This window comes from Buteo buteo, chromosome 13 (assembly GCF_964188355.1).
Source record: "Buteo buteo chromosome 13, bButBut1.hap1.1, whole genome shotgun sequence".
Lineage (NCBI taxonomy): Eukaryota > Metazoa > Chordata > Aves > Accipitriformes > Accipitridae > Buteo > Buteo buteo.
In genome coordinates, this window is record NC_134183.1 from 4830012 (window position 1) to 4842308 (window position 12297).

The following is a 12297-nucleotide window of genomic DNA, read 5'->3' on the forward strand; positions in this document are numbered from 1 at the left end:
TCTAAAATTATTTTAGCCAACAAGAAAAATGTATAGTGCTAGCAGACAGTATCACTTCCTGTATTAACTGACAAAAACCGACAAACCCCACCTTACCTTCTTGCTGAAAGTCGTCAACTAATGAATGAAGAGATTTATGTGTCTCGGAAAGCTCACTTAAGTGCAGAAAACCAACAGCAAGAGCTGAGTCCCACACACGGTAGCAGTGATCTGCCTCCCCTTAGGAGTAACAAATCTGACAGGAACTGCTGCTAGTTACATCTTCATTTCTTTAAGTTATGCTTTAATCCAATGTTTCCCAACAAAACCACAAAATATTTTTCAAAATTTGCCTTCCCCTTCCACATTGGTGGAAGGATTTTTATTCTAGTTATCTCAAAACAACTAAATGAGTTGGGGGTTTGCTGTGGAACTTCCTGGATATGTTGTTCCCACTATTGATTCAAGAGACAAGAATGTGTTGGCTCTAAGATTTTAAGACATTCAGTAGAGACTGATGTTAAAAACGAACAACCCTCCACCCCAGTAAAAAAATTTTAAACAGTCTAATGTACTTGGTCATCAACTTCCACGCAGTTCTGAGTTCACTGCTGCGCTAAAGTGTCAGTTGTCAAATGGTGGGACAAGGCCTGAATTTCAATACAAGTCCCAAGGCAGTTCTGCATCCTTGTTATATCTCAGAGAGTAATAAAGCAGCAGTTCACTCTCTTCTTTGTCTTTTAGGCAGACACTTTTAGAGAGACATAAAAATGAGTTATCAATGTCATTGTTAAAAGATTACATTGCAGAGCTCAACATTAATTGCTCTTTTGTTAAGTACTGTGTTAACTGTAGACAAACTTACAAAACTGAAAGGGGTTTTTTTGGGTTTTTTTTTGGCATTTGATATAGAACAGCTCAATTTTATTTAAAAAAAAAAAGAAAACAGAAACAGAAACCAAAAAAAAACCCCTGCCAACAAAAAAAATTTAATGGATTCTGCGCTCAAATAATATTGTTACAACAAAAATATACAGAATGTACACAATACAAAAATATTTGGAAACATACCATAGCATCTTACCTTGCAAATATCATTTTGTTTTACTAGCCCTTAACGGGAAAGTATCATTTGTTCAATATTTTAAGGCAGAAAATTACATTGTTTAGTGCTTTGTGTTTAACACTTGGATGTGTTGTTAGCATTAGTAGTGTAAGCAAAAGAAAAGCTGCATAAATCTAGCTTTATTTGCAAACCAAACAGACACTGTGGGGGAGTCAGGAGACAGTCAGTGACTAACGTATCTATTAAACTCACTGGAGATTAAGGTACTTTTGCTACTTAAATCAGACCTAGGGAATATTTTGTGCTCTGTGTTGTAAAGTACCCTGAAACATAGATTTTCTGTACTACTACTGGCATTTCAGAAATACCACATTAGAAAGCTTTTTCCAATTAAAAGCCAATGATTAATGGTGACATTAAAAATACATTTACCTTTAAACATGCTTGGTTTCGGTCTTATGTGCGATTCTTTCTGTATAGAGCTACAAAATGCACTGTTTTCCTTTATAAACAGCTCTCAGCATCAGTGATTGCAGAAGGAATTTTTGAGTCGTATCACAGAGCACTGTGGAGCAGCCACTACTATAAAAGAGACAGAACAGTGGCAATATACAGAGGCTAAAACCCCAGAGGTGCTGGCCTTTGTTCTCTGGATCCCAGTTTGCTGCTGGTGTTGAACTGCATCCATATTCTCCAGTTCCACTTCAGGTAAAGCCAGTGGATGGGGTTTCCAAAGCAATTGAGCTGAGCTTGAGTCTATGTAAACAGATAGACTTTGAGCTCTTTACTCACTGAAGTATGTGTGAAAGTCCTACCCACGATCCTGTGAGACTAAATATTGGCACAAAACAGTAGCTGTCTTGTGAGGTCAGTAGATAGCTGTTATTTTAGTACCAGCTCTAAATGTGTCAGACTCCATCCTTCATACCCCAGTTCAAATTGATCTAATCTGATTTAAAACATATGGGCAGTACGATCCATCAGAAGGAGCGAGGTCTTGGGACACAGAATCCCTGAGCTTTATTTCTAGTCCAGCAACCTCAGACAACAATAATTTCTCTGGCCTCCCCCTTCCCCTTTGATATAATACTTCCTACTGCTAAAGGAGCAAGTAGTGAAGAATCACAGTATGCCACGTAAGTGCTAAGATTCCTCATCGACTGATGGGGAAAAAGTGATATGAGCTGTTGTCTTAAGAACTCAGCAAAAGTGAATTCATCAGCATTTTTACAGCTCCTCTACACCTCACTCAGAGATTGGTCCTGGTAACCTCCTCTCCCATCACTCCATTACAACCCTCCCACTCCTCCTTCCTATATTACTGATGTGTGCAAAATTAATCTCTACCTGTCTCCAAGCATCTAGGAATAAAAGGTGCAATCTGCAAGCCCCATGGACTTTAATCTACCTGGTTTCCTCCTCCTTCTTCCTCCCCATGGCTGTCTGAGCCACTTCTCGCGTCTGTCCTCTGGGATGAGGGATCAGCAAGAGGCTCGGGGCCGGATCCCATCCGTGCTGTCACCATGCTGCTGGCAGGTGTCCCTGAAGGGGTTCTACAATCAGCCCGGTCTGCATGACTACTCCCTACACCCATCCTCACTGGACCAGTGCTGCAATATACTTACTAAATAGGAAGTCCAGCACAGAAACGGCTTTTTTTGTCCCAGGTGGTGTGTCCTCACTCAAGGACACAAGCATAAAATAACTTCCTCTAATGTGCACTGTTCAAATTTGTAAAATCCTGGCAGCAGCTGAAATAAAATCAAAACAAATCACCAAAACCAGTCCCTCAGTGGACAGCTCCTTCAGGAACATGTTACTGACTGTGACAAGTAAGAACCACAAATGAGCAGGATGGAGAATATTATATCTCCAACATAAGCCAGCAGCTTCAAGGACATCTGGAGGTAAAAGAAAAGCCTGGTTGCTATTAGCTCTCTGGTGCTGCAGCACTGTGGCACTCCTGGATGCATTAGAAAATAACATAACTAGATTTCCTGATACTCTGTAAAAACATAACAAGTTTTCACAGTGTAATTTTAATGATTAAAAAAAATAAAATTATAAAAGCTTAAGCACTTTGAGCTGCTCCTGACTCCATGAGCTGATAGATTCTTACCAGACAACAGGCTCTGTGTACAACCTGCTCTATGTATGGGGAGAGATTTCAGCTCTGATGAGCAGGAATGTGAGAAGGCTTCATTTCTTCACCCACAATAAATCTAGTACTGCTTTAAAGTCTGGCCTTTCTGATCCCCAGGGTTGCTTGTAGACTTGCTCAAGTGACAGGGTATGGGGACACAGAATGAAGTCAGAAAGATGAACAACAATTTAAAAGAACAGGTCATAAGCTCAACCTTGGAGCTGTTTTCAACCAGTTCAAGTAAACTATGTTCATCTATACATAAAGGACCAAAGAAGGGTGCCTGGATTATTCTGTTCAACTCCCTCCTTGCAGAGGCAAAGATATCTTAGCCAGGGTCAGGCTGATGAAGAAAGTGGTGGCCCTTGAACTTGTAGCTTGCTGTTTCACCCCAGAGCACATCACTGGCAGGCACAGAAACCTTTCCTGAGGAGAAACTGATGGGCATTAAGTAGCTTTCAGTTGAGAAACCAAAAATAGAAGTCAATCAGTGCATATTGTACTCTTGTAAATTATAGGCAAAATAATCTGGGTTTTGTTGTGATTGAAATTTTTAAACAAAATTTTCAAAGTTTTCCTAAAACTTCCAGGAGAACTCCCATTTCTGCTCACCTTTGTTTTAAAGGCATCTGTAATCAAAAAGGCTTAGTGATAAGTGAGGAAAGGAATGTCCTCCTTACGTGTTAACCATGCTTCTGTCAGTATTCTCCTAGCTCCCCACTCTCCTGCTTGCCTGCTGCTTCCCAGGGAGATGATCTCCACTGCTACGAAACTCACTGCGTCAGCACCTGAAACGATGCATGTAAACTCTCATGACTGCTTTGATCTAGACCAAAATTGCAGAGGTAAAATGGCATGGGGAACCAATCCCCTTTTCCAAAATGACCAGAGCTCTGACCCTTAACTCTTCCTCTTGTTCCTCGATCTGAGGGCCCATGAGCAATGTACTAGCCGTACAGAACAACAAAGGCGCAGCTGCCCTCAGAGATCCCATTCCTGTGCACAAAGGTGGCAAAAATTGTTTCTTTTGCAGGTAAGGCTTATTCCAGGCTGTAGAAACACTTATTTTCTCCCCTCTCCCTTTCCCTGAGGCAACAGGATTTTTACTAGTGCATACTGTGGGAGCAGAACTTCACCCTTCCAGACCAGAGAGATTTTTCCCATAAGAGGCAAAGAAGGGGGCAGCTGATAAGCACTCGTGAATGTCCCCTCTAGAATGATAGACTCCTACCAGTTTGTGGTATCATCTGGCAGCACCGATTACACAGCTGAGACAATAAAGCCCACGATACAGAGACATTTTGCTACAGAGCAAACCCGACTGCTACAGTGCCCATTAGATGTGCTGTGGAAGGCTCTGGTGGCTGGTGCGTGGGCGCCAGTATGCAGCTAGGAAAAATGAAGAAAGGAGCTAGTCTAGGGAGACTCCTATGGCTGCTTTATCCAGGCCATCAAACTAGGGGGGTAAAGGGGAGAGAAAAGGAGGGCATCCACATTCCTGGACTGTAGTTTGGCAGCTCTCTAAAGTGAGAAGCAAAATAACAAAAGCACCTTACAGAGAAGTGTACCTATAAGCACTGCTTGTGCTATGGATGTTCCAGTCTGGTCTTCAGGTCCGTGCAGGCTACTGTATGGACTGTGCTGCAGAGCAGTTACAGATTGCCAAAACCTGGGCTTGACTAATGTTAAAGAAAAAGGCATCATTGCAACTAACTGTTTCTTGCAGCCCCAGAACATCCATTGCCTCAGGAAAAGGCATCCTCAAAATTTAGCAGTCACTTTAAAAACAGTTTTATCTGTTTCACAATGATCACTGCAACACAGTAACACCCTTTCCATTTCAGTGGGAAACCAGTGCTACACACAACCTGATTTAACTCCACTGACTTCAGTGGACAGATTTGGCCCCAGATGGACTGTATGGCTGTAAAGACTAGATAGTTCCTGCCCTGCGCTGCTATAGGTGATTCTCTCCCACTTTTCTAATAAAAACCTGCTGGAAGAGTTGAGATCCTTGCTAGGAGCTCACTGCAGGCCAGGTGTTAGATCTATGTAGCCAGAAATAAAGTGAGAAAAAAACAGCATTTGATTGTCAGCTGATAAAAACACAATTGAACATTTGCCCTCCTTTTCTCCATCCTTCAAAAAAGAAACCCCAACCACACCCTCTAGCCACAGCAGGCTGGGGGAAAAAAAAATAATAATAAAATCAAGTGAAACATGCACAGTAAAAGTCACCTCTGGTTGGGTGTCCACAACACTCTAAGAGTTCCCAAGGTTTATAGTGCAATTTCATTTGACCTGTAGTTGAAGACCAGTCTCCATCACTTTGGGTGATCAAGTTCTGCTGATTCCTTTGAAAGGTGCATAAGACAGGTTTCACCGTAGGCTAAAATATCTTAGGAACCATTCAAGTAATTAGACAGTGGCACTGGTATGGCTGAACAGTCAGATGTGTCCACAGAAACCAAACCCAAGCTGCCTTGTGAGTACCATGCGAGTCTCTAATTAGTAAATGTCTGCTCTTTTTCCCTTTTAGTGTTCAGTAACATTGAGGAGATTCATTCAACAACTGGCCATAATTCCAGCACTGACCTGGAAAATACAAATATCTCATACAAAATATTGATGTGTGCTAACAAACCAAGTGATAAGTGCCCAGGTACAAGCTGCCCAACGGGAGCCCTGGCAGTGGAGAAACTGCAGGGTCCAGGCCAGCCAGTATTACAGTACCTGCTAGATTTGTGAACAAACTGATCAGCCCATTCTTTTGTGAGATCTTTAAGCATCTCCTCCAGCACACACTTGTGTTCAAAAGAATCATCCTCCCCTAAGTTAAATATAAAAATAGATGCTCCATCTTCATTCATTTAACATAGCTGACAGATGACTTCCGCTCTCAAGTTTTTTGTCCCATGTTTTCAAGGAGGGGGAGGTAGCTTTAGATCCAACAGGCTGTAGGCAAAAATGTTCCAGAAGATGGCAAATAAGACAAAAATGACATAAATAGAAAGGAAGATCCACCATAAAGTCTGGTCTTGGAGTCTCTGCTCATAGTTCCTCAGGATGATGACACCAAGGGTGATTCCAACCATCACCCCTCCCAGATGAGCCATGAAGCTGGGGTGTGGGCATGGTGGGTAAGCGGAGGGGTGGAATCGCAGCCACACAGCTCTTCCAAATTCAAAGCTCACTGGAATAAAGAAGGAAAAAGAAATTAATTGTCTAGGTCTATCCATTCTTAAGTCCACCTTGTAGGCAGCGCTGCATCCCTGAAGAGATGGGGAGGGAGAAACTGCCTTGTATGGGAAACATAAGGAAGCTGGAAAGCCATGGCTGTGTAAGGGTTGCAGTGCATAGACATGAGGTGTCCCCAGTGGTTGGTAAGTGGTCTGGGTTCATGGGAGTGTAGATAGGTGAGGGAATATTTGTGTTGCAAAAATTTATACCAAAACCATAACAGAAATTAATTGGACTTCAAAGACAATTGTCTCTGACAAATACACAGCTTAGTTTCCCTTATCATGCCACCCTAGGGATATGGCTGGAAGATAATTCATTAATGTGTGTATAATGCTGTTGCCATCCCAGATAGGAAGTGCTCTAGGAAACCTAAGTATTATCATTGCGAAAGCATTGCTTGCTTGCTAATTCAAAGACGAGACATTTAAGTCCCAGATCTTCACAAATGCTACAAGCTACAGATGTTGGCTAACAAATAATCCTCATTTACAAATGTTTGTGTTGAAAGCCAAAATCTGCATTTGAGAGCGATGTGGCTTCTGCAGCTAGAAGATCCAGCTGCAAGTTCCTACCAAAACTGCTGCAAAGTCAAAACTCTCTGAATCAGCATGAACTGTTATGACAAGGGCAAACAAAACAGGATTGCATGGTGCCAAGTATTGCATGATACTTACTACAGATCAAGGCAACAGCCATGCGCAGCAGTTTGAATTGGCACTTCATTCCTGACCAGTTCTGGAAAAGAGAGAAGGAAAACAAAGTGATGGTGCTTGCAAACCTGGAGGGTTTTTACACTCAGATCTACACTGGAAGAGCACCAAGGACAACCAATCCTTGAAACAAACCCCTTTCATTGCCTTAGCCACCTGGACTTTCCACGCACAACACCAAACACAGCTCTGTCAATCCCAGAGACAACACCAAAAAGGATATACTGCAGTCATGTCCAAATTATGGACAGTCCATAACTTCTTTGCCTGGCAGTCTTACTGGCTTTCTTTGCCTGAAATCCAGCTGGTGTGGTATGGTCCTTGGCTGGCCTTGCCATTCTCTGTTCTTGGGACTGGCTAATTTTTAACATGTTAGTGTGATGTTTCACCTTAAATTCCGACTTCTGAAAATATTTGAATTTACTTACCCTGCAAAACCCTGTTGTATTAGGACACATCAAATAAAATTATGTTAAGTAGTACCTAGCATTCAACATAAGCATCATTCTGGTTAACATCACACAGCTCATCATGATTCACTCGGAGTCCCAACACTGTCACCTGTTAGGCAATTTCTCGGTGCATTCAAGCCCTACTGTGCTTTTCCAGTGCTACTGCCTGTACCTCATGCTCCCTGAAATTCTGCAACCTAGACCTTCAGCAGAGAACACACAAATAATAAAGACCTCAGTAAAAGTATACCAAGGAAACAGTGCCAAGAAAGCCTGGATTTGGCCTCCTCTGCCTTCAGGCTTGGTCATTAATCAATATAGCGGAATAAGAATCTCCGAATGATAGTCAGAAATCCTGGGAGAAATGTTTAAATTCCTCCTTTTCCACTTGCACAAAATTTCCAAGCAGAAAAAGAGATCATGTTCTGGGGAACTCAGATGTATGACAACACTATTATTATTATTAAGTGACTAAATGAAATTTTGCCTGTTGAAAGCAGTATGAGATACCAAGCGAGCCAGGTTTCTTGTGAAAAACTCCCTGTTCATCACACTGAAGGAATAAAAAAAAAGTTTTTAAACTCTTCAGCCTAAGTTTCATGGCACTCAGTGACTTTTCAGCCTGCTGAAGAAATATTCTGCAATACATATATATTCAAGTTTTATTTGCAATCTGTCTGTAAATCACTTCTGTGACTGCAAAAATGCAATCTCTACAAAATAAGTAACTCATTTTGTCTCTCCACAGAGACACCTAACCCAGTCAGAAGGCTCTGAACTCATGCTGATTAATACTGTGCTGCTTCCTTCAGTTTTCATTTCCATGTAGCTGTTTTGAATTCCTCCCCTTACTCTTTTCCTTAGGGTGACATGCTTTATTGCTTCCCCCATTGGTTATTTTATGTATTTAATTCCAAGAATATTTATTTTTACAAGCAGGAATGTTTTCATTTCCTTTGGTTACCAGGAGGCACAAGGGAACAGAAGATTCAAGAGAACCTCCCTGCAACGGTCCCTCCTCTTCCCAGCATGCTCAAAGCACCTGTCCAAGACTGTGTTTTACCAACAAATGCCCAACATATCTTTCAGCATGCGGGAGCATCATATCTAGATACTAAGTGAGCAGAGACACAGAAGAGGGGGCAAGAAAAGCAAAAAAACTCCACCAGAATGGGAAAGGCAGTAAAAGTAATTTCAGACAAGAAGAGAGGCAGCAGATAATGGAGAAATGTAGATGCTAAGGTAGCAATTGCTAAATAGATTTGGAGGAGGCCAATGAGTAGCGAAATGACAGGCCACTTTGCAATGTTCTAAGAAGTCTGGGAAGGTAACTGGTGAAGACTCTCCACACACCTCTGGCAGAGCCTCTTCCTCTAAAGCAACCCAAAATTTCCTCAAATGACCCCCTCTGAATCTCAGTGTGAAAAAACCCTGAGTCTGCATTACCACCCTGTGAGACAGAAGAAAGTCCCTCCTGCTTCTGCTGGCCCAGTGGCAGGGAACACAAATCATACTGAAAATAACTGTATATAAGGAGGCATTTCCCCAGTAGAAACCTTGTGGTATAGGGGTAGCCGCTCTCCTCCACTCCCTATCTCTCTGCCAGCCACTCAACTGTCCTAATTTGGACAACAGCCCCCAGCTCATTCATGCTCCAAAAAACTTGAAGACAGCAAAGGAGACCTATTCTGCTCAGGAAATCACTCCCTTTCCCTGCTCCCAGCTGCTACAAAGGCCACCTGGAGCAGCACTGTTGTGGGCTGCAGCTGGAGCCTGTGGACTTCGCTGCACACAAGCATTAAATACAAGGTTTTCTTTTAGGCTTGACACAAGTACCACCACACACGCACATGTTTTCCAGCACCCATATAACAGACCTTCTGTCTCTACTGCAGCCAACCCACATTATCTTCCCACTCAGAGCCAGGGGAGGACACATTACCATCATTTTTATGGTTATTCTGGTCTGACATTGCTGGTACAGGACAGACTTGCAACGCTGTACCACCACACACGAATCCTTTCTCAGCAAAGCCATTCTGCCCAGTGGTCAGCTTAGGAGTCACACAGGCAGATATGCTGAGCTTTGCCACCACCTAGCTGAGGAACTTGGATGAGCTCCTGTTTCCAGGTCTTAGAGGAATGACGATGCTGGTACTTACTGACCTTTGTAAAGCATTTCATTAGGTGAAACAGCAAAAAGATGCATCACTAGTATGCCCAGGGTTCAGCTTCAGTCTGGGTTTTACAAAAGGAGATCAGGGATATTCTGCACACAAATCCACTAAATACTAAATTTCCTTAGGAACCCACTAACATTACATGGCACATGCAGACAGAAACAGGTCTGCAACTTCTGCAGAGCCAGACAGCTCCTTTTCCAAATATTTGTCAGCCCTTGCAAGGAGAGCTGATAGCCTGGAGTACGCTGATAAGTCTTGGATTACCAGCATCTTTGGCTTCTCCTGGCAAGCTGCCAGTCATCAGGGTACCAAGCCACCAGCTGCAGTGTAATATTTCCACTCCAGGACCATACTACTGAGACAAGACTCTTAACTGGGGCAAGCTCTGACTGACCAACAGCTGGGTCAGGCCCTATTTCTGATCCCATTGGGCCACCAAACCTGGCTCACTTCCAAAGAGGTTAGACGGTCATTCTGATACTCACCATGACTATATTGGCCAAGTGAGCTGAGACAAGAGCATACACGCCTCCAGAGGAGCCCACCACAGGTGCAGTCATATCAGCTACTGACACTGCCAGGGACCCTGGGAGAAAGAACAAGGGTTTGTGACAATTGCCAGCCAAATAAACACACTCTCTCCTAACCTACATCCCTGCTACTGCCTGTTTTGTGCTAATTGCTGCAGGTCAGTAATAAACTGACAAAGAGAAGGGGGTGCGGGGAATAATTGACTTGGGAAGCTAACTCAGTCCTGTAGAACTACCAAGACAGTGACTGGTTGATTCTTCTGCACCTACTTTAAAAGAAGCCAAACAAGGCAGCAACGTACCTTCAAACCTGCAAAAAGGCACTTACACCCTGATTAAAATAACAAGGAAGCAGGAGACAGACAAATGTCTGTGTCTTGTTCCTCACCTGAAGATAAAATAGAAGTTGCTCCCATACTGGCAAGACAAATATTTGCACAGTGAGAAGGAACTGAGGACTTGTAACTTAGCACAGGCCTCTGATCAAAGCACAGCCTGTTACTTATAAAACGTCAGAGTAAAACTAGCTAAAAATAACCTGGATGGAGGCAGTAAACACAAGCGAGCAAAATGACAGGTCAATCACATAAAGGCACCACTAATAACAATACATTCAAACATAGACACTGCATCTCCTTATCTCAATTGGAGGCTTGGATCTGCTCAAATCTCCTTTCATTGCAAACTTTAAGAGTAATTTAAGAGACAGAGAGACAAAGGCAGACTTGGCCTCACAAGGCAGAGATAATGAAGATCTTTGTGATGAGCAGGAATGGGAAAAAGACACAATGGCAAATCTTGAGAGAGTCCTCGGTAGTACAGAATCTAACAAACTTTTTTGCTAATTGCTCAGCTGATTCTGGGTCAAGAAAGTGCTGAGGTTCCAGCAGGCAACTCTGCTTATAGCTCTGTCCTTCGCTGTATGGCCCTGAGACTTCTCAGCTTTTAAACACTGGCATTAAGGAAAAAGTTAATGAGAAGTTAAGAAAGGAGTAATGAGAACTTGCAGTTAAGTCCTCAGACACTGCACTGAGCCTCTTGATCTCAGCCTCAACAAGTCTTCTTCGTAAAGCCAGACAAATGAAAAAAAACCCATAGAAGTAGGGAGTGGCCATTGTGGCCCATGTCTATATTTTACTGTTTATTCCCTTTTAGGAGCTATGTTATCTTTCTATTACCAGATCCTCAGCATAAGAATGCCTCTTTCTCTCTCTCCTGGCACATGGCAAAGAATAAAGCATGTTTAATAATTGGCTAACATCTCAAACGGGAAGGGGTATCATGGGATGCTTTTCTGTGTCAGACTGTCCAGTCACATTTGTAGTTCCATCCCACACTAAGAAGGGAAGTTTTCCCTTTCCATTTGGCACTTTCTTCCACAATTTATATGTCATAAGGTGTGAAAAGCAAGTCTACAAGGATGTGGCAGCTTGTCTGAGAAAAAAAAGTGGGATCATCTGTGTAGCAGAAATAAACCAATAATGCTAGGTGGGCTATTGAGCCTCACTCAGGCACTGGCTACAAGCCTCTGGAACTCTGGGCATTCAGCCCAGCCCAATGCCCAAGTAAAACCTGCCTCTGGCCCTGCAGACCCTGCCAGCAAGGCCATGGCCACAGGAATCTGAGAGGCAGATGGCAACTCGCAATGCTCAACTGGGCTCAATTGCAGCAGATTCAATGATCACTTGCTTCACCTACCTGGCACAGATGCACGATATGTATTTACACATATATAAACGAAGCCCCAGGGTTTGGTAGATGGATCTATGTAGAAAAGCTTATGTTGGGAAAGTTGCAGATTGGGGACCACTTTAGTGCTTATTGAAATAACAGGCAAGGGACAGTGGAGCTGGTCTGCAAACTCCTTCCTCCTCATTAAATATCGTGGTGTTTGTACCATGCCTAGTCCTGTGTCCTAGTCCAATTATGCTTTCCACAGTCTCTCTACTGGAATGTAGGATTTATTGCTACCCAATGCAGCCCACTTTACA

The 12297-nt window shown here is 42.8% G+C and overlaps 1 protein-coding gene across 1 annotated transcript in view; it reads right to left on the reverse strand.

Moving 5' to 3' along the window:
* Positions 1–5093: 5093 nt before the first annotated feature.
* The window catches only part of RHBDL3 (rhomboid like 3), a 28061-nt gene continuing 20857 nt past the window's right edge, over positions 5094–12297 (reverse strand). The window contains exons 5-7 of the mRNA XM_075043854.1: positions 10262–10362; positions 7106–7166; positions 5094–6381 (exon numbers count right to left, since the gene is read on the reverse strand). Of these exons, the coding sequence (XP_074899955.1) occupies positions 6110–6381; positions 7106–7166; positions 10262–10362 (434 nt within the window). The 3' untranslated portion in view covers positions 5094–6109. The remainder of the gene's footprint in view (positions 6382–7105; positions 7167–10261; positions 10363–12297) is intronic.